This window comes from Chinchilla lanigera, unplaced genomic scaffold (genome assembly GCF_000276665.1).
Source record: "Chinchilla lanigera isolate Chin_1 unplaced genomic scaffold, ChiLan1.0 scaffold00018, whole genome shotgun sequence".
Classification (NCBI taxonomy): Eukaryota; Metazoa; Chordata; class Mammalia; order Rodentia; family Chinchillidae; genus Chinchilla; species Chinchilla lanigera.
In genome coordinates, this window is record NW_004955419.1 from 13309426 (window position 1) to 13331258 (window position 21833).

Here is a 21833-nt window from a genome sequence, read left to right on the forward strand (position 1 = left end):
TCATCACCACCACGACCAACACCACTGTCATCACCACCATCACCAACAACCTCATCACCACCATCACCAAAGACATCACCATCACCATGGTCACTATCATAACCACTGCTACCATCACCTCCGCCACCATCATCACCGTCACCACCATCTTTACCACTACCCCATCACTGTCACCACCACCAATACCACTACCACCATCGTCACCATCACGGCCAATGCCATCACCATTGTCACCCACAACACCACCATGGCCACTATCAAAACCACCGCTACCGCCACCTCCACAGTCACCGCCACATCGCCACCACCATGACCAACACCATCACCACCAACATCACCAAGACATCACCATCACCATGGCCACTATCACAACCACCGCTACCGCCACCTCCACCTCCATCACCATCATCACCATCATTGCTCACATTCAACCACCATCACCAGCACAACACCGCCATGTCACTATCACCACCAACAACTTCTAGCCACTGCCTCTCCTAAACTCATAAAGACAATCTTTTATATTTCGACTGCATTTTGTAAAGTGCTTTCCTATTTCCTATTTCTTTACAGATGACAAATCCAGGGCTGGTGGTGGGGCAGTAACTTGCCTAAAGTCACAGAGAGTGTGGGCTGCTCAGTTCAGGAAACTGGATTCAACCTTTAGACTGGTTCCAAAGGTGTTCCTGAGGGATTACTACCCATTCCACAGTTGATACTCAGAACTCCCTACAAGGAGAGTCCTTGGAATATTGGAACTCAAGGTGATCTTAGCTTACATTTTTTCCACATTTTCATTATACTAAGGGCAAGACCAGAGAGGGTGAGAGGCAAGTGAAAAGTCACACAGCAAGTTACCAATGGAGAGGCCCCTCCTGCTCAGTTCCCCTTGGCCCATTTCCCTGTGGCTGAGTCAAGCCTGGGGAAGCCTCCAGTGAGGCAGGTCTGACCAAACACCCGTGTTCCTCTCTGGCTGTGTGCTGAGCTCATCCTGCTACAGCTGCAGAGGGGATTAGCACTTCAGTTCTATTTTTAGGAAACAAACATTTTCCCACAACTGGTTTGTTGCAGGCTAATTTGGATCCATCCCAGGTTACTCATTTTTACACTCCAGGGGGAAAATGAATGTCATGAGCAGGCCTGGAAGGAAGGGGGTCCCCAGGTCACATGCAAATCTCTCTGCTTCTCCAGGAAGAGGGAGCCGCCCAATGCTGAGGCGAGGCCCCACCCTGCCCTGCCCCTGCAGGACACCCGCAGGCCTGGGATCTGCACGGCTTAGCTGCAAGGTGCCCAGTACTCTGCTCCTGGGTCACGCACATCCTGCTCAGATGCGGGAAACTACTACGGCCCCGCTGCAAAGTCAAGTCCTGGGCGCAGTGCGAAACCAGGGCCTGGGCTCCAGCAGGGTCAGAGCGAGGGCAAGATGTGCAGACTCAGGCAGGCCTGAGTTCAAGCCCTGGCTCTGCTTCTTCTTACTGTGTGAGCCTGGGCCAGTTCCTTGACCTCTCTGGTCTGCAGGGATTTCTATCAGTACCAAAGAGGAACGTGCTGGAGAGCTCTGGGCATGTTGTCCGCAGACACTGAGCTGGGACGGTTCCTTTCCACGTCCCTCAAGGGCAGGGACCTGATTCAACCTTTCGTCTCCGGGGCCTGGCCCAGGAAGGCACTCGGATTGAGTAGATTCCCATGTGGGGGAGCAGAGATTCTCTGGCTCTTCACTCAACAGAGTTTGGTCACCTCCTTGGTGCCAGGCCCGGGGCAAATATCCACAGGGCTCTGCATCCCCTGGGGGCTCAGGCCCAGCCTGGGGCCAGGGACAGCTTTCAAGGGCAGGGGATGGCTGTGGGGATAGCTGAGGGCCAAGTGGAATAAAGCAGGTGATCGGGAGGAAGAAGGGAAAGTCTTAGACAGAACAGCACGTGCAAAGGCCCAGGCGCAGAACGAGGCCGGTGCAAGGAATGCGGAACGCTCAGGGTGAGGCTGGATGGCTGTGTAGGGCAGGGACATAGATTGCTGCTGAGTGGAACTCACAGGTGGAGCTTCAATTTTGGCGGCTGCTGTCAAGAGCTCCTGCCCAGCTGCCCGAGCAGGCGTGAGCGTCCCTTCCAGCCCCCAGGGCTGCCCACAGATATACTCACCCGGATGCCAGTGATGCCAGGGGGCCCAGGGGGCCCATCCTCGCCCTTCAGCCCTTCCTGTCCTTTCTCACCACGGTCACCATCAGGCCCTGGGTCCCCCCTGTCCCCCTGTGTCAGGAGGGCAGGAGGAGCAGAGAGAGAAGTACAGATGAGTCACCGGATCACAAGAGCCCCAAGCCCCAGGGCTGCATGGCATCCACAGCCACCCACCCTGGGTTTCCCGACAGATCTGTGAGCTGCGCAGAGGGCCAGGGCAGGGCCAGCCTGGCCGCCCCAGGAAACACTGCAGCCATGATGGCTTCCCTGTCCCAGCATGCACCGGGCCAGGGCCAGGGCTCAGAGAGAAGCCACCATGTGACTACAGCCCACCTAGCTGTTCCCGGGACAGACCAGGTTTGGAGACGCCATTGTTTCCCCAATTTAGACATGCGGGGAGGACAGGAACCAAGTGAGAATCTGACTGAGGGAGAAAATGAGCCACAGAGGCCCCTCAGAGCCAGCTCCATTTGCTTCTCTGAGGGGCTTTTGTAGCCCTTGCTCACACGACCCCAGTTACAGTAATACCATTGACAAAGACCAGGCCAGGCTTTCACGGCTGGGGCCTAGGCCTGGAGCAGAGACACCGCCCTTCTGAGGCCACGCAGGGGTCAGCAGGAAACTCCGATCCAAAGGCCTAGTCCAAAGGCCTAGTGTGTGGCCATGTGTGTCCCACTTGCTGCCCCAAATGCCTTGTGCTACCGTGACCTCGATGTCGTGCTGCTGTCTGCCCTGCGCGGCCGCCATCCCCCTACTGTAGGACAAGCAGACGGCCACCAGCATCGGCACAGCGCTTCCTGGGTCTGGGCCAATGTTGGGTCTTTTTGCATGGATCAACTAACTCGGTCCTCCCAGAAGACTCTCAAAGTACAGGCTCTTTCTGTCCTATTTACAGACGAGGACTCGAGGCAGAACCAAATTCAATCATTTGGCCCTAAGGACCCCAGTGGTACAGGCGCTGGAGTGGGCAGCAGGGGTTTAGATACCTGGCTGGTTCCCTCAGAGAATAAGCCCAAAGGACTCTCTCCTTGGAGCTGCTGGGGTGTTACGCCGTGGTGTTCCTGGGACTACAGGGGCCTGGGGGCGCCTGAGGTTCTATCCCAAGAAAAGAATCCTCAGCGCGGGCCTTGGGGGTGAAGGCACGGGCTTTCATGGTCCTCCGCGAGAGCTGGCTTTGTGAAGAGGTTTTGGAAAAACCAAACTGTGCTGAGTTTGCCCTGGCTCATGTGTCGCCTCCCATCTTCCTGGGGACAGCAGGTAGGTTGGGCTCTTGTAGGGCAGAGTGTATTACCCTGGGCATGGGGGGGCGGGGAGTATGAGGGGTGAGTTTGGGCAGTGGCTGCAGGGCTGAGGGAGAGTCCGTGAGAAAGCCGTCTCCTGCCAGCTGGCAGGCCTGATGGCCTCGGGCAAGTCTGCTTATGGCTCAGCGGTGACAGGTCGGGAGGCTGTAAGAAGAGCTGGGCACGGAGGCACACGAGTGAGCAAGGGACAGATCACGGCAGTGGGCGGGGAAAAACAGCGTGGCTTTGCCAGTTTTGTTTCCCAGTTACAAAGGACACGGATAACCACGTGCACAGAGAGGGCAGGGTGCAGAGGGCCGGCAGGAGGAGGCTGGGGCTTGTCCTGCCTTAGTAGAGACTTGGAGAACACGACTACTGTGAGCTCATCCCTGTGCCCAAGGGCAGGACGCAGGAGGGCAGTGGCCGGGCACTTTCCAGCTCAGCCTGGAGACACCACCTCACACAGCCTGGGAGGGGCTGGTGCAGAGCAGGTCCGAGCAGCAGGTGGGCTTCTGAGGTCCCTTCCCGCTGGGATTCTCAGGTTCCAAGCCCAGCCTGGCACGAAGGGAGGGACCTGCCTCAGATACGCTTTCAGCCTCGTCTGGCTCCAGCACTCGGCTCCTGGCTTGTCTCTCCTGGCCACCAGCTGTCCTGGCCCTCAGGAGGGCGCCTGTTCCCAGCGGCAGGCTTGTTTTCAAGGATGGCTGAACTCCAGAAATGGCCACCCCCCACCCCTCAGCCTGGGCTGCCACAGCAAGGTGGGGCTGCTTGTGGATACCATGCAGGATGGGTTCCGGGAGTACCCAGGGATGCCCCAAACCCTTGGATGCCTGCCAGTGCTCTGCAGAGCCCTCACAGTTGCCTGGATCAAACCTCTCAATTTACAGACGGGAAAAAATGAGGGTCACAGGTGGAGACTCCAGCACAAGGAGAACCCAGCCTCTGCTCCTTCCAGTGACCAGGATCTGTGCTCCTCGTCCTTGGGTCATGCTCCCTAAGGGTCCTCGACTGCTGACGGCCCTGGGCAGTTTCCTCATTTGTGAGTAAGGATCAAAGGGCACACGAGGAAGGGTGGAAAGAAACCCTATAGACAGCTTAGCCCAGTGCCTGGCCAGGAGCACCAGACACAGGAGAATGATTATCGGTCACAGTGTCCACTGTCACCAACAGATGGTAGAGAGACACTGGGCATGGAAGTTCCCTACAGACTTTAAAGTGCTGCACACATCCTAGAGGTGGTCTTCCCCATGAGGGGACTGCAGGAAGGGAACAGTCTCTCCCCGGACTCATGGGAAGCCCGGGGACCATGCAGGTGCACAGCACCTGAGTGACTCTTCTGGTCCAAGTAAGAGGACAGAACTGGTTTGAGGGAGTAAAACAGGGAGAGGACAGGGCTGAGGAATTCTGACAAGGAGAGGGAGAAAGACAAAGGGAGACAGCCACACCTGCAAGACGCTGCCCATCCCACCCTGGCAGATTCCACGGAGAAGCGGTGACCCAAAAGCGGAGAGACGAGGCTGTGGCATCATGCCCCAGTTTCCTCATCTGTCAGGTGGGTGTGGATATTCTGGCTAAGAAGACTCACGGGTCAGGGAATACAAAGGTGGGGGTCTTGACCATGGGCGGTGCCTGGCACACAGCAAGTGCATAGAGCCCTTGACCCCAAGGGTTGTCGCTGTCACCACACAGTGGATGGCACCTGGCCAGGGTCATCTAATGCGCAAAGCCCCGCCAGGACCCAGCAGGACCCTAGAACTCAGCAGGGCTGGGGGAAGAGAAAGTAGACAGGGGGCAGACAGGGGGCGCACTCACCCTTGCAAGAAAAAGCACCAGCAGGAACGGACCCAGGGCAACTGTGGGAAGGCGTAGTAGGGGCGGGAGTCTGGGGATGGGGAAACTGAGGCCCACAGAAGGGGAATGCTTATCGAGGTCACGTGGAAAGTAGGGGGTCACGGAGGGGGTTGGGGATGTGGCGCTCAGGACCTTGGGGAGGGAAGCTGACTTGCACCGCGTGACAGGTCCACCATGGGGCCAGGCTGGTCCTAAGACAGAAGTGGGGCCAGGCCAGGGCTGCAGGGGGGCTGGTGAGTCAGAGAGGTGCCCCCCTGCAAGGCTGCACCTCAGGAGGGCACCCAGCACGTGGGACTGACAGAGCAGCAGGGCCGAGCTTGGCCAGCAGGCTTTGGCACCTGTGAACCGCGGTTTACGTTTCAGCTCTCCACTCCCAGCCACAACATGTGAGTGAATCTCTTTCTGCTCCCTGACAGCCTCCGCTCCTCACCTTTAGGACGGGCGCACACTGCAGCACAGCGAGCAGAGCTTTGGCGCCAAACAGGCCTACGTTTGGGTCCTGGATGTGCTAATTACGCGTAGCTACGTGTCCTCAGAGGTGTTGCTAAACCTCTCCTAAGTCGGTTTCCTCATCTGAAGATGAAATTTCCCTCCCAGCATGGATGGAGGTGATACACTTGAAGGGTTCAGCATAGTACCTATACCCCTGGGCTTTAGTCTTCCCTAATTCTTAATTAGCGATCCCAGGACACTGGATTAGGGCCACTTCCTGATCTTTCAGGATGCTGGAAGGTGATAGCTAGCCATGTCCCTGGCTCTGGGCCTGCCACAGATCAGGTGCTCAGGAACCGCCCACGGCCAAGAGAAGCTGACATTTTAGGAAAGGGCAGGAAGGAAGATGGGAGGTTGGATGTGCGTAGGTAGCGGGTGGCACTGGACACTGCTGACCCCCACCCTGCTCTTGCTGGGAGTGGAGGTGGATCACACGGCTGCCTGGGAGGCTGTGCTAGAGGATGCTTAGTCCTGCGAGATTCTCCCAGAAGAGTTCTTACCTTCAGCCCGTCGGGCCCTGCAGGACCACTGTCTCCCTCAAGGCCTGGCTCCCCCTGGACGGTGTGATAGGAAAGACAGGAGATATTACAGGGGGCGGGGCCGTGGCTGTCCCTCCCTCAGCACGCCAGAGCAAGACCCCACCCTACACCCCTAGGCAGGGGGACTCCCACAGGCTCAGGCCACCACAGGCACAGGGCCACCAGAATGAATGAAGGAGCCGAAGGTGAGGCTTCACCCTCAGCTTCCCAGAAGTGAAGCACAGACCCCCCCAGACCACAGGCTGCTCCATCTGCTGGGGAGGCTGTGCAGCCTACTGCTTAAGTGCCAGCTTTGCCTCGGCAGATCTCAGCAGACTCTGGCTTTCCACTCACTGGCTGTCTGACCACAGCACACTACTCAGTCCACCATGCTGTCAGTTTCTTCATCTGGGAAATGGGGCTGACACCCTCTCCTTCAAGGCTGCATAAGGCCATGCCACTGCCCCAAATGGCAGCTGCTTGAGATCTCCTTAATGGAACTGGAGCAATGGAGCGCACTACACTCTTCAGAGAAGAGACAGGTATGAAAATTCTGCTCCTCTTGCATCCATGGCAGACATCACTAATCAATCCACTAGACCATAAGCTCTATGAGAAAACTCTGCTACTCGCTGCTGGACTCCTGACATACAATGGTTACAATGGTTGAATATTTGCCCTTGTTTTTCCTATTGGGTTCTGATAGAGCTCAGGATCCTTCTTAACATCGCCTTTTAAGAAGATTCTACAGGCCGGGGATATGGCTCAGTGGCACAAGCACCTGCCTGGCAAGTGCAAGGTCCTGAGTTTGATTCCTGGTACCAAAAAAAAAAAAAAAAAAGAAGACTCTACTGACCAAGCTTGGTGGACACCTACACCTTGCCACCTCAGGGCCTGTTACAGTTTGTGTCTAGATGCCCCTGCAAAGCCTCATGCAGTCATGGAGCAGGCTTCTAGAGTTTATGATTGGTTCATGGTCCAATGCTGGGACTATGAGTGTGTCCTGGGGCAGGTGGCCTGCGTACAGTATAAGAGAGGGAAAGAGGCTGGTTCACTGTTGCTCCTCCCTTTTTGCTCTTGCTACTTTTGCCGTTTTTCACCGCCATGAACTGTTGCCCTCTGCCATGTGCCACTCTGCCTTGGAGCCAGCCAAGTATGGACTGAAACCTCCACAAACTCAGAGCCTTCTAAATTGGACTGCTGATATGTAAGAAGGAACACTAAGCATGTAGCGCGTCCTCGACATTTTGATCACAGAATTCTTTTCTCACATTGTGGAAATGCTGGTCACCAAAAGAGACTGGGCCAGGCTGTGGAAATTGCTGGTCAATTTCTACAACTGAGGAAACTGAGGTGTAGGGACATTGAGTGAAGCCCTTCTCTTCCCTCAGGATCCACATACCCTCAGGGCTTTCCAGGGAGAATGCATCTGCTTCAACTTACCCGCTGCCCAATGAGGCCCTGCTCCCCAGGGCTGCCCAGGGGTCCAAGGTCGCCCTACAAGAAGCCAAAGAGAAGCACATGGAGGTGGGCAGGGCCAGCTCCAGCACTCACCACATTTTCTGTTTCCACTCGTTCTGATTTGGGATAAGGAGAGGCAGACAGGTAGGTTGCTCTTCCCAGGGACCAAGGAAAATGGCAAAAAAAACAGAGTCCAATATCAAGTCAGCTCTGGCCATGAGCTTCTCTCACACCAGGACAGAAAGATGGCCACCTTCACAACACCATCATCATGATAATAATCACCACCATCACCATGATCATCCTTGTAACCATCACCACCACTGCCATCAGAACATCACAGTCATAATTATTATCATCATCACCACCACCACCACCATCATACGACCACCACCACCACCACCATCATCACCATCATAACAATCACCCCATCACCATCATCACCACTGTAACCATCACCACCACCATCAGTGCCACCATTACAATCATCATCAACATCAACACCACCACCAACATCACCACCATCATGATAATCACTGCCACTACCACCATTGCCATCAGTCACCACCACCATCACCACCACCATCTTCACCACCACCATCACCATCACCATCATGGTACCACTTACTCGGCGTTGTTCTAAGTACTTTTAAAAATGAACATGTGACTTTCCTAACACCTGGGAGGAAAAGCATTATTCTTCCAGAGAGGAAGATGGGAGGCTGGGGAGTTCCGCTACACCAGGTCCATACTATCGTGTGGCTCGTGACACACTCAGGACCATAACCCGGGTGGTCTGGCCCCAGCAGCATTGGATGCAGGATGACAACTCTGACTGGATACCTTCTTTACTCTCCCTTGAGACTTGGACAGAAACCCAAACAAGGAGGAAGGTTGAATATCACCTGCTCCCTGAGGGACCCCCAAAGGATCTTCTCGCCCTAGGATTTCCTGCTAGTGTCTGGGGACACAGGGAGGGGCAGAGCGCTGATCCCTTGGTCCCCGCTGGAACAATCCACTTCTATCTGTTTGACAGACAGGGCAATTTCATCATTATTCTTTGAGCAAAGGCCCTGAAACTAAGCCAAGTGTGACGGCACTGGGCCTAGAAGGGGTATGTGCTTCAGGTCATAAGCCCTTGTGTGACTCTCCCGGGCCAGACCTCTGCAATGTCCTGGGCCGCTGGCATGGGTCATCGGCTCCCGGGCCTGCACAGGAGCAGGGTCGTCTTCCCGCAGCCATGGGGAGGGGCTCCCTTTGGGCCCAGGGATCAGTGGGCACCTGTTTCCTGGCAGGTAATGAGGGCACCAGGGCTGAAGTACAATGGCATCACACAGGCCAGGAGGCACAGCCACCTGGGCATGGAGGCAGGCAGGTGCCACAGAAAACACTGCTGGGCAGAAGTTGCACTAGGGGGTATGGGCAGGGGAGGCCCTCCACTGTGGCCACGCTAGGGCCCGCTCCCCTGCACAGCGCACAGAGAACCCATTATCCCAGGCACAAGAAAGGACCGTTTCTCTCCCTGAGGAGGACAGTGCTGCCAGCTGGGAGCTAATTTTCAACAAGTCACTTTTCCTGCCTTTCATCCTGCCTCACCTTCATCCCAGCTTCCCCGGGAGGGCCTGGTTCTCCCACTGCACCCGGCGGCCCCTGCAAGAAAAGAAAAGGCTGTGGGTCTCTCCCATTCCCATGGGTTGGCCCTGGTTGTAAAAGGGGAAAGGGAAGCGATATGCTCAGGCCACACAGCAGGAGAGACCAGACTTGGGAGAGCTCTGTAGCTCCAGGAACTTGGGGTGGGGACCTGGGAAGGGGTGGCTGGTCCAGGCTGGCAGAGGCCCAGGACTACCAGTAGCTTCCGGACCAGTCCCTCCCCGTGCATGCGGTTGACCACATAGAAGCCCCTTGGCAGGACAGGCAGGAAAATTCATGATTCACGTAAGGACGAGGGAAGTCAGTATATGTCCGGGGCTGGATGGTTCCAGTGTTCTCTGACAGCGGAGCCAGGGTGACGAGCACAGGAGGGTCCTGAACTGTCACCGGGGCATGGCTGTGGCCTTGTATAGTCCCCGGAGAACAGGTTGCTTCCGGCTGTGGCCAGCTGTCTGAGGCCCCTTCCCGGCTCCTTGCCCAGGGACCCTCTGTGGGCTGGGTCCCCATTCACTATGCTGAGTGAAGTCTCAGTAAGGATGGAGTGGGCAGAGGTTGCTACTTTCAGTGATGCCAACAGAGGCACTGTCACCTCCCATGAGGGTCCTGGCACCAAGTCCTCGCCCTGTGCCCCAGCATGGGTCACCCACTCAGCCAACCTCTGCTCCCAGTCTGCAGCATGATGGCCTCGCCCATCACCCTGGGCCAGGACAGGGGAGGGCAGGCTGCACCCCCAAGGGGCGGGGCTGACTACAGCAGCACCGCAGCACTCACCTTGGGCCCCATCTCTCCTGCAGGGCCAATTGGCCCCTGTGGTCCCTGAGGGCCCTGCAAGACAGACAGACACGGAGGCATTAGGACACGCCAGCCTGGGCCGCCCTGGGGTCTGAGGCTTAATAATGCAATCTGGAGCAATGGGTGAGGGAACTGGGGACCATGCAGCCTAATCCCCAGGGACCCCAGTCACACCACGGGGGTGGGGCCTGGCGCCTGCAGCTCTTCCTCACCTGTCTCCTAAGGGTCTCCAACCACGGCTGCTCCCATTCACCCCCACCCAAGCCCAGCAGAAAATCCCACTCTGGAGCCCTCTGCTTTGCCCCAGCCCCAGCCCCGGTCTGCCCCATCCCTGCTCCCTCGGGAATCCAGAGGTGGGGTGTTGCAGCGCCCAAGCCCTGCAGAGAGTGATCCAGGGAGCATCCTCTGGAACCCCAAGAGCTGCCCTCTCCTGCATCTCCGTCACCATCACTCCTTGCAGCCTCCTCACAAGCTCCACAGCGTCTAGGCTGTCCCCCCAACCCATCTCTCTGAGGCCTCCTCTGAAGGGCGAAGTAATGAGGTCACCATCCCTGTTCCATGCCCTTCAAAGGCTCCTGTGCCCTTGGGATGAGGAGTGGCTCTCCAGGGCCATGGGGCTACCTCCTCCTGCCTCCCAGCAGCCTCCTCCTCTCCTGCCTCCCTCCCTCCTTCTGCTTTCTCTGTGCCAAGCGCCCTTGCTACCTCTTCTTATGTCATCCTCATGACAGAATGACAAAGGACACAGGTCCCCATTTCACTGGTGGGAATCAGGCTGTAGGGCCCCCACCACTACCCAAAGCCTGATGGGCAGCAAGGCCCTAGCACTGTCTCTTGTCAACGCCTCTCCTGGTCTGACCATGCAGCCCCCAGCCCGGGTGGTGGTCCCTCTACGACCAGCCTGCCAGGGGCAAGCATATCAGGGAGGCAAGGAAAGGAGCTTACCGGTTCTCCTGGGAGGCCCTTGGTGCCTGGGGGGCCCGAGGGACCTGGGATGCCCTGCAGAGAAAGACACAGGTGACCTCAGTCCCTTCCTGGACTTCTCCACCCTGCTGTCCCCTTGACCTCTGGCAATGGTTGAAGTGTCTCAGGGTCCTACCCCCCCCCCCCCGCGACCTTATGATCGACACTGAAGCTGAGAACCTGGTGTGGGAACCATGCCCAAGGGGCTTCTGTGTAGGGGGTGTGGGGTTTCCACTGCAGGTGGGAACCTGAGCTGTTCTGCCCGGCCCGCTCCAAAGCCCCACGCTGGGCAGCACGGGAACTGATTCTACTTACGAGAAAGCCTCGTGGCCCTGAGTGGCCTCGCTCACCAGCTGCACCCTGGAAGCACATTTGGGGGTCATTAGAGGCACACATCACAGGGCAGGGAGCAGGGAGGGGGTCCAGAGGCCAGCCAGCGTGTCCTTCGCCCCACATACCTGCTGTCCAGGTGGGCCCGGTCTGCCCCGAGGTCCTGCAGGGCCCTACAGGAGCAGAGAAGTAAAGCTGGACAGGGATCAGGACAGCCCTGCCCCGGAAAGGACCCGCCCCAGGAGATGGGAGAGGAACCCCGGCCAGTGTCCCCCCATTCCCATTGTGCAGCCGGGAAAACCAAGGCCAGCAAAGAGTGGCTTCCCACAGTCACTAGGTGCCTGGCACCAAGAACCAAGGATCTCTTCCTATTGATGGGACACAGAGGCATCTTGAGGGTTCTAGGGCACAATGGCTCTCCCTCACTCTCCTTGTCTCTCCCTCCCATTGTGTCCTCTTGCTCAGGGCTTGCAGGGGGCAGGAGGGAGGTGGATGAGTCTCAGGAATGCACCCTGCAGCCTATCAGGAACACCCTGCTGTCCACCTATGGGGCCTGGTGCTGGGCCCTCTGATCCAGCAGGGTTAGGGTGAGGAAGGGCAGCCCAGGGGGGTCAGTACCTTCTGGCCCCTGGACCCCTGCTCTCCAGCTGGTCCATCTGGTCCTCGGGGACCCTAGAATGGGAAGAAGGTTCTGGCATGGTGGACAGTAGGGATCTCCCTCAGGCTGGGAACCAGGTGGGTGGAGCTGCCCCGAGCCTGGGACCTTCCCCTTCCCACGCCCCCCCATGCCCGCCCAATGCCACCTAAGGCAGGTCACTGGCCTGCAATGACAGCCCAGGTGGTTCTGCAGAGGACATGGCACAGCTTCCAGAATGAAGTTGGCACATGCACAACCATATTTAAGGAGATCTTAGAGCCAGGGATGCTGGTACATGTCTACAGTCCTGGCACTCGGAGGCTGAGGCAGGAAGATCAAAAGTTTGAGCCCTGGTCAATTTAGCAATTTAGCAAGACCCTGCCTCAAAAATTGCAACAAACCAAAAAAGCCAAGCAACCAAATAAGTAAATATATAGAGAGAGTCTACCAAAAAGATGTATACATAGTTCAGGATAAGAAAAATAATGTGTTTTGTCAACAAATGGTGTTACCCTTATATGGCAGATCCTACAGGATGTCATATATTACAAAAAACCCACTACACTTCCAGCGCTTAAAAGAAACTGAAAATGCATGCTGTTGCAGCTTGTGTCTAGATGTCCCTGCAAAGCCTCATGTGTTCATAGGTGGGGCTTTTTCAGGGGTGGCTGAATTTCAGGTGTGTGATTGATTCATGGTGCAGTGCTGGGATTAAGGGTGGATGATTACTAAATCAGTCCACTGATTGGTTAGGTACTGCCTTAATCCCAGTAGCCTGGATACAATACAAGGGGCAGGAAGAGGCTTGTCTTGCCCCTTGCTTGCTTTGCTACCTTCCTCCTGCCATGAACAGTTTCTGTTCTGCACTATCTCTCTACCATGCCAGCCTACCTTGGAGCCAGCCAATGATGGACTAAAATCCCCACAAACTGCGAGCTACATAAACCTTTCCTTCCTTAATTCTGGGTGTCGGGTACTTTGTCTCAGCAATAAGAGAAAAGTAACCAAGACAGATGTGCAGCAATCCCAATGACCAAGCAGCAGTTCATCATGCTAATAAGGGTCTGAAAGCCATCCCTCTGAGCACCTCTTGTAATTGCAGAGGCCAAAGGTAACCTGTTCGAATCTCAGGATGTCTCAGTAAATTTAGAATTAAAACATTTATACAGGTTTTTCTTCTCCTGAGCAAAATTAAAAAAAGAAAAATAGATAATAGGAAGTAGGGAGACAGATCATTCTCAAATGCGAAAGGGATCAGCAGCTGGAGTGGAGGAAGGGAGGAAAGGAAAGGGATGGGTATATGTATCAGCTCCAACAAGGGATTTCATTACTGCAAACATGTGCTGGTACAAATCTAAAAATTTTAAAAACCAAAGCAAACATTGTTGAAAGAGAAATTAAAGAATACATAAACGAACATGAAGACATGTGTGTTAAATAAATGAGTAAGTAACGCCGGGGATGGCGCTCAGGGAGAAAGCCCCCCCTACTGCAAACAAAGCGTCTTGTGGTGAACAGAGGGCTGTGTGATTCAGGGCACCCCTGCGCTGTCTCTGAGCCTGCACTTCACTCCCAGAACTGTCCCCGTCCATGGAGGCCAGAGCCTCCGTGAGAGACCTTGGGGACAGCTGCCATCTCTCCAAGCCTTTCTGGGAGGAAGCAGCAGCCCTCACAGAAAAAAGCTACACCCTTGTTTTATAAATAAGGAAATTGAGATGGCAATGAGCATGCCCGTGGTCACACAATTTGTAAGGGGAGAGTCATAATTTAAGCACAAGTCAGCTGGGTGCCCACTTGATTTCACTGCGACCTGTCACTGTTTATCAGGGAGAGGGTGAGCTTCCTGTCACCAGGGGAGTATAAGGCAGAGCCTAGAGAAGCCTGCCCCAGGCAAGGTGCTGGAGAACACAACGCCTAAAATCCTTGTTCAAAGGAGGCGCAATCCCTCTGAGCTCAAGGGGAAGCTGGGGAAGCAGGACCAATCTTTCCTGTTTGGGGGAGGCTGAGGCAGTGGGCCACCAGCCAGTCCGTCTCCTAGCCCACTGTGCAGAGGTATGTGTGAGGGCAGCCACATACCCAAACCCTGGCTCTGGCTACTCAGCAGCTTGTCCTGTGGGTCCCTGCTTAGTCCTGTCCCTCTTTGCACAAGACTGGGGCAGCCACAGATGGAGGTGTCCAGGGTTTCTATCAGAGAGACTCACCTGCCCTCTTGTATCCACTCCCCAAGGAAGATGTTTATAGTCAAACCTGGAGCTACCCCTGAGCCAGACCCTGGGAAAGGGGACACATGAGGAACCTAGGCGGGATTGCAGCGAGGCTTTGCTAAGGGCCTGGGGCAAGCTGGGCACCCAGCGGGCAGTAACCACATCTGGGAAATGGCCCAGGGGAGCCCTTCAAGCAGGACCTCTGGGAAGTGGCCCAGGGAAGCCCTTCAAGCAGGACAATCCTGCAATTTTACATTCCTGCCAAATCTTGCTGGGAGCAGGGCTCAGGTCTCCCTGCTCCCTGCTCCCTGCTCCCCTCTGGCCCAGAGACTTTGATGTGGTCAGGAGCCTGGGTTTCCTCAAGCAGGGGAGAAATTCTTCAAGCCACTGATAGAAGGGTGGGGAAGATGGCTGGGAGAGCCGAGCCGGGGCTGGGCCTCCCTCTGGGGCGGGGCAGTGGCCAAGGCCCTTGAGGTCGCTATTCCTGTTTCCAGAACCAGAGGGGACCCGGTAGCTGCCCTTGGTCCTTGTGCCCAGGCAGAGACGGAGGACTTGGGCACTGGGCGGGGCCCCAGCGGCCACAGGAATGCCTCTTAATCTTTTCTCTCTCAGCCTGTTGCCTCAGGCCATCTGGTGCAGGGGAACTTTTAAAACTAGCTGAATTCCAGCCAAGAGGTGGAAAAATAATCACAGATTCCCCCGCGTGAGGCTTGGATATCAGGCCCAGGCTGCCCCGCTGCCCTGCTGCCTTGTTTCCTCTTTACAACAAGGATGCGTGCCCTGGCACCTGTACACCAGTTGGCAGGAGGAGACCATTCCATCCACCCGTCCTGCATGATTGAAAAGGAGGCCGAATTCAGTATGCAGAACAACCGGATTCCCTGGGTTCAAATCCCAGCCATGCCACTTCTAGCTGTGCAACCTGAGGACTTGACTTAACTCCTCTGCACCTGTGTTTCCACATCTATAAAAATGGGACTAAGGATAGCACCTATCTAACACGGTAGCACTGAGGATTAAATGAGTTAGTGCATGTGATACTGCCTGGCACACAGTGTTAGCGATCACCCCAGGCTACTGTGTTCAGGCCAGCTCTTATCTAAAACCCTCTGTGGCTCCCTATTACGTTTATGGCATAACTGTGGAGGCCCTGCCTGGCATGGTGCCTGCTAAGTCTTGTCCCGGTCACTGTTGACTAGGGAACCCTAAGCATGCCACCTCTACCCTCACCAAAGGACCCTTCTCTGCCAGCCTGTCGGCCTGAAACCTGGCAATAGATCAAGAGTCACCTTCTCCTAGGCTGGCCTTGGTTCCCCTTCTCAGGGGAGGTACCCCCGAGCAGCCAGTGTGCCCGTCATCCATGTGCTGATGACCTGTAGCTCTGTGGTCTGTGTCTGCCTAGCAGCATGTGTGACCTGTCCCCTGGGTAGAAAGGGCAGGCAGGTCATGCTTGGTCTGTCCTCTGTGTTATCCCGAGAGCGCCTAAGGTAGATGCTAAATAAATGGGGTTGAATGGATGATGGAGTGAATGAATGAATGAACGGACAAAGCCCTCGTACCAGAGTCCATTTTTGCCCAATGGACAGCAAAGCCTGGTACTCAGGAATAGACTACAAAGACAGCAGCGGGGTGAGAGGTCCCACATGCAGCACTAGGCCCAGGGTGAGCCTGGGGTCCCCCTGTCTGGTGCTGCAAGTCACAAAGCCCAGAGCCAGGCAGGGGACAAGGGCAGAAGGAGGTCCTCTGCAGGTGGCTCTGCTCTGGCCGTGCCCTTATCAGCATCTGCCCTGGGGGCTGGACCAACTTACCCTGCGTCCCTTCGCTCCCCGCATGCCTGGTGGGCCACGTGATCCTCGAGGACCCTGTTGCGGGAGAAAGGTTGGGGAAGCTCTTTTTAGGCAGTGAAGCAACACATGGAACTAGGAGTGTGGGGCAGAGCTGGGGGCTGCAGCCCCCTCCCTGAGGGGCTGGCCCTTGGGGAGAAGCAGCTGCTGCCCTGGATCAGAGGCCCAGGCATCCCTGGGATGTTGGGGATGGGCGGAGGCCTCCAGGGGTGAGTTCTCTCCTTCCTCCTATCAAAATCAGCACTGAGGGGCTACTGGGACATGTCTAAAAAAGGCATCCCTTTCTCTCCCTAACAGCCACCCATGTTCTGTCCCCACCCTGACCCCAACACTAAATGTGACCCTGACTAGGTTTTGATCTGGGCCCTGGGCAGAAGCTGGAGAGCCAGGAGGACAGGAGAGGAGAACCCAGGGGGTGCAGGTAGCACAGAAGGGACAGAAAGCAACAGGGTCCTCCCTGTGAAGAGGTACATTATCTTGGTTTGATGAGGAATGACAAGAGAATCAAAGAAGGGCCGGGGAGGGCCGGGGGAGAGAAGGAGACATGGAGGGAGGCGGGGAGAGGCTCGGAGAGCCAGGCACTGAGAGCTGGAGGCTTTGTGCTTTGAATTTTCAGCACCTGGCTTGGCCTGGCACCTGCCAAGTGCTCAGAAATCCGAGAGAACAATGGCCCTGTGGACGAACGGAGCTGGCAGCTACCAAGCAGCAACTTTACCCCACGGGCCAGTGGGGGCCCTGTGACAGCCACGGCCTCCAGTGCACCGTGACTCCCACACAGGCAGGCTCTTTTCCCAAGGAGGGGATGGTGTCATCCCTGCCACACACTAGGGTGCCGCCCAGCCCCCCTTGCAGTGCCCCTTCTCTCCTGCATGGCCTTGAGGGCACAGATCCTGCTGCGCCCTACAGGCCCTCAGCTGGGGGCCAAGGTAGGCTGCGTCCCAGCCTGGCTTCTCGTCCACAGAGGCAGCTTGGCACAATAAAAAAGCAGGTCTGGCAGCCGGTTGGTACAGACTGGGTGAGACAGGCTGTTTCCAGCTCAGAAGGCATGAGTGTGCCACTGGGAAGGGCCAGGAGCCATCTCTAAGCAGAGGAGACCGGTGCTCACCTGGCCTGGCTGCAACGCCAGAGAGCTGGGTTCAAACCTGCTCTGCCATGCACTAGCTGTGTACTTTAGGCAAGTTATTTTGTTCTGTAGGTCTCAGTTTCCTCATCTACAAAATGGGAAGATGAAATGACCCAGAGGTCATCCACTCTGGCAGTATCCACTCTGTTCAAGCAAGAGGTCAGACCAGGAGGCTGGACCCTGAGGGGCCACTGGGTGGCCCTGGAGGGCCTCAGACCCTTCCCACCTGTCCCCTCACCCCCAGCGAGGGGGATCACACTCTTGACAGCCTTCAGTGGGCAGCAGCAGAACATGGACTGGAGACATGGGGAAAAGCCAACAGGCGTGGGCAGGATCAGTAGAAATGTCACTGTCCAACAAGCCCAGTGGGTGGTAAGTATTGTATCCAACACAAGCTCACTGCCATTTATTAAGCACTGTGGACCGTGGACATGCAGGAGGTTTGCCTAGCTGGGCATCACGACTCTACCACTTATTTCTCACAGTGTTCTCCCAAGGAAGGTGGCATTATGCCAACATACAGATGAGGAAACTGAGGCCCAGGGAGGCTGCCGATGTTGCCAACACCCACAGTGAGAAAGTAGGGGCCAGGACTTGACTCCCTGAAGTGGGCTTTTTGAGTCCCTGTGCAGACTAGGAGCAGCTGGCGGGGAGGAAGAGCCCCACAAATGCAAGGACCAGGCCTGCCTGTAGCAGGGGAGGGCCAAGGGCAACTCTGAGCTCCGGAAGCAGCGAGTGGCAGTCTGGTTTCACTGAGTCTGGGCCAAACCACTGAGTACATGGATGCACCAGAAGGACTTCAGCTGGACCTGGGCGCATCCCATGGGAGGGCTCCCATCGCTCACCTCCAACACAGGGAGGGAGTTGGACAGCAGCCTTTGGGCCTCGCAGCTGAGCCCTCAGATTGCAAGCCGGGCACTCTGCCACCATGCCGCCCCACCAGGCAGAGCACGGTCCTCCGGCCTTCCTGCCTCACAGGCCCACCTCCACATCCCCGGTTCCTCTTGCCCCAGGCCAGACGTGATTTTTCTCCTCCTCGTGCACAGAACAAAAAAGCATGAGAGCCCAACGTGTGGCTCCCGATCCCAACTGCATGGTGAGAGCTTCCCACCTCATCAAAAGGACTGAGGGATGGCACGGCCAACTGGTGCTTGGCACCCGCTTCTCTGGGGTCCCTCCCGAGTAAATGGACGAAGGTCATAATACTAATGACCAACATGACGGTCACATCTGCTGTGTCCTGAGTGACATACACCATCCTGTAATGCGTCTCAGCCCACAGTCACTTAACCTATAGGACCACATTAGCATGACCTTGAGTATTTCCTCTGTTTTTGAGATGTGCAGAATTCAGGCTCAGGAAAGTTCAAGGGTCTCTGCCAGGGAGTGGTGGAGATGGACTGCCTGCTGGGCCTGTCGTCTGACTGTACCCTCACTTGACAGTAAGTTTGTGCTCAGGGTCACAAGGGCTTTGCTCACCGGGGGTCCAGGCTCTCCGGGAATCCCGACACCACCTGGCATTCCTGGATGACCCTGCCAAGCGAAAGGAAGACGAACTGTCAGTGTGTCGGGGGTTGCCTTTTCCCCCTCAGTCCCTCCACAGCCGGGCAGCCCAAGCTGGGAGGAAGAAGAAGCTGGTCACCCTGAGCACCTAGGGCTGGTGACAGGTGGCAGAAGAGCAGGAGTCATCTAGCCCGGGACGGGAGAGGGCAGGAGGATGAAGACTTACTCCTTACCATCGACCCTTTAGGTCCTGGAGCACCTGGGGGTCCCATTACGCCACGGTCACCCTGTGATGGAGACACAATACAGGCAAATCGTGGCGGTGGCTGTGGGAGGCTCTGTGAGGCAGGCGCAGGGGCCCGAAGAGGAGCAGGAACTTGACTAAGGTCTGCAGGAGCCACTGCTCAGCCCATGGCCACACCTGGGTGGGGATCTAGGGCTTTACCCTATGGAGACTAAGACCCTGAGCAAGCCCTGGGAGGCCGCAGTAGCCTCTGCAGCAGACCACATACTGGCTTCTCTGGGGCCAGGAAGGTCCTGATTAAGGGCACACTAATTACACTGTCCCCTTTGATCCAGGTCTGCATCATGCGGTCTTCATTAGGCCTGGCATCCCCTGGGCTGCGCTTGCTGAGGCGGAAACAGCCATAGCAGGTCTTTCTTTCACCGTGGCCAAGCCTCGATGAGGTGCTAGAGGATCAGACCCGAATCACTTCTTCTTGACCAATCCAGACAGGCCGGGTGAAAGGGTGGAGTGGCAGACACAGCTATGGCCGGAAGACAGGGACTCTGAGTTCACATCCTGCCTCTGTTTTCATGAGGTCTCATTTCTTGTGTCCACCCAGCCAGCAAAAATGTATCGAGAACCCACCACATGCCTGACACTATACGCATGAATAGACCCTGAGTATTCCGTGAGAAGGAGAAACAGACAGATGGGCTCCCGGAGGCGGGATGCTCAGGGGCGGCAGGGAGATGACGTGAAGCTCCAGAAGATGCAACCTGCAGCAGGAGCAACGTGAGGCTCTAGGTACTATCCTCGGGGGTGGACCCCTCTGGGCCAGGGTTATGGGAAGACTTTCCTCAGGGAGCATTTGTATTGTGTTATGTAGTTTAGGCTGGCCTTGAACTTAGTAGGTAGCCCAGGCTGGCCTCTCACTCATGGCAATCCTCCAGCCTCGGCCTCCCAAGTACTAGAGTTACAGATGTGCACCACCATGACCAGCATCCATCAAGGAGATGTATTTGAAATAAGAGCTGAAGGGTCACTCAAGAATTGTTCAGGCAAAAGTGTAGGAGCATCAGGGTGGGAAGGGTGATCCTGGCAAGGCCACCATTTGTGGTGAAAACGGACATGGGACACTTGAGTGACGAAAGGATACCTGGGTTTACCACCACACAATGGTTCTGTAAGCTGTTCACGCTGGAGGAATTGGGGGATGGGCACATGGGACCTTCTACACCATTTTTTGCAACTTTTTGTGAATTTGTAATTATTTTAAAATAAAAAGTTAAATTCAAATGACAAGGAAGAGAAGAAAAGCTGAGGCCAGAGGGTACAGGGTCCAAACAGTAATGAAGCATGAGCTCATGCTGAACCAAGAATTTAGGTGAGGTCAGGTGAGCATGAGCCTCAGTTCCTCCCTATCCAGTGGGGACTGTGCTGGCCGTCCCAGAGGGCCTGATCTAGGTACCAGTGGGGGCTCCAGGGGACATGGTGGGACACAGGAAGCCGATGTGCGGCTGAGCAGCTCAGGGGACAAAGTGTGTGTCACTTGCTCTCTGGGTGTCCTTGAACAAGTCACTCCCTCTGTTGGCACCCCAGTCACCTCAAGAGCAAGACAGAGCTTCAGGAGCTCCCAAGGCACCCAAGGGACGTTCATTGTCCATCTTTCTACAAGATGAATCTTCTCTCTCTTCTGCTGCCCATCCTGGGCAGTGTCAGCAGGCAGCCATGAGGGGCCCAGGTTACACATATCTATCGGTTGTCATAAGAAAGTCCAAGTGTGCTTCTCTGGCTGCTAACTGGTGATGGGGCAGGTGCCGGGGGGATGCTGGGAAAGGCTCTTAGAGGAGGTAATGACAAGAATTTGGGAATGACAAGTGTACAGATAGCCAGTGGGGAATAGTCCTAAACCCCAGGATCCACCAGCCCTCTGACTTTCCAAATCTCAGAGCATGAGTTCCGCTAGTCGATCTTTTTTCCCCAGCAACTTACCTTTTCTCCCACGATTCCTGGCTCCCCAACCAGACCAATGAATCCCAGAAGCCCCTAGAGGACACATTTACGAAAACAAGAGGAAGCAACATGAATTTGGCGACACACTGAGTTTTCAAGGCAACAGCTGTCACTTTCCCTCCTTGGAGCCCGGTTCCAGTCTCCTGCTTGGGCCCAGTAATCCTGCCGGCCGGGGCTGCCACTGAGGCATGCCGCCTCTCTCTGGGCACCGTCCTGACTTCCCTCACTCCACCAGATGGTTCTAATTTGGGAGCCAAGCAGCAGGGCTGCTGCCAGCATCCCTGGGAGTGCCACACATTCTTCCCGCGCCAGAAGCAGGCTGGGAGGCGGCCACGTTCAGAGAGCTGGAGAGCGGGGAACTGGGGGAGGCGCCTAAGCTGCACTGGGAAGAGGCCATCTGCCCCCATCTTTGGGGGCTCTGGGGCTGTTTCAAAGAGAGAAGCAAACATGCTGGCTGGGATAGAAATACCGTAACAGCCAGCATGTTTGCTGGGCCAAAAACCTGATTGGAATTTGGGAAGCAGAGGCCTCTTTACTGTCTCCTGAAAGGCTTCCTCTCTCTTTGCTGAAAGGGGACACACACACACACACACACACACACACACACACACACACACACTGTGGCTCCTCTGGCTCCTTTTTACCTCACTGGGTGACAACTTGCCTCTGGGTTCCAGGAAGTTTTTCCAGGTGGCCACGGGCCTTGCTGTCCCCTAAACGGGCAAAACCTGTACCCAGGGCAGGTGGGCACCTGCAGAAATCCCGCCAGAAAGAC

General features: G+C 56.0%; 1 protein-coding gene across 2 annotated transcripts in view; it reads right to left on the bottom strand.

Annotated features, from left to right (window-relative positions):
- Col27a1 (collagen, type XXVII, alpha 1) overlaps positions 1 to 21833 on the bottom strand; it is a 122113-nt gene that overhangs the window by 20420 nt on the left and 79860 nt on the right. For both annotated transcript variants that reach the window (XM_013513271.1, XM_005382644.2), the window contains 13 exons: positions 21038 to 21091; positions 19053 to 19106; positions 18796 to 18849; positions 16158 to 16211; positions 12127 to 12180; positions 11637 to 11681; positions 11494 to 11538; positions 11161 to 11214; positions 10198 to 10251; positions 9373 to 9426; positions 7759 to 7812; positions 6298 to 6351; positions 2139 to 2246 (listed from right to left, as the gene is read on the bottom strand). In XM_013513271.1, coding sequence (XP_013368725.1) covers positions 2139 to 2246; positions 6298 to 6351; positions 7759 to 7812; positions 9373 to 9426; positions 10198 to 10251; positions 11161 to 11214; positions 11494 to 11538; positions 11637 to 11681; positions 12127 to 12180; positions 16158 to 16211; positions 18796 to 18849; positions 19053 to 19106; positions 21038 to 21091 — 738 coding nt within the window. The remainder of the gene's footprint in view (positions 1 to 2138; positions 2247 to 6297; positions 6352 to 7758; positions 7813 to 9372; positions 9427 to 10197; positions 10252 to 11160; positions 11215 to 11493; positions 11539 to 11636; positions 11682 to 12126; positions 12181 to 16157; positions 16212 to 18795; positions 18850 to 19052; positions 19107 to 21037; positions 21092 to 21833) is intronic.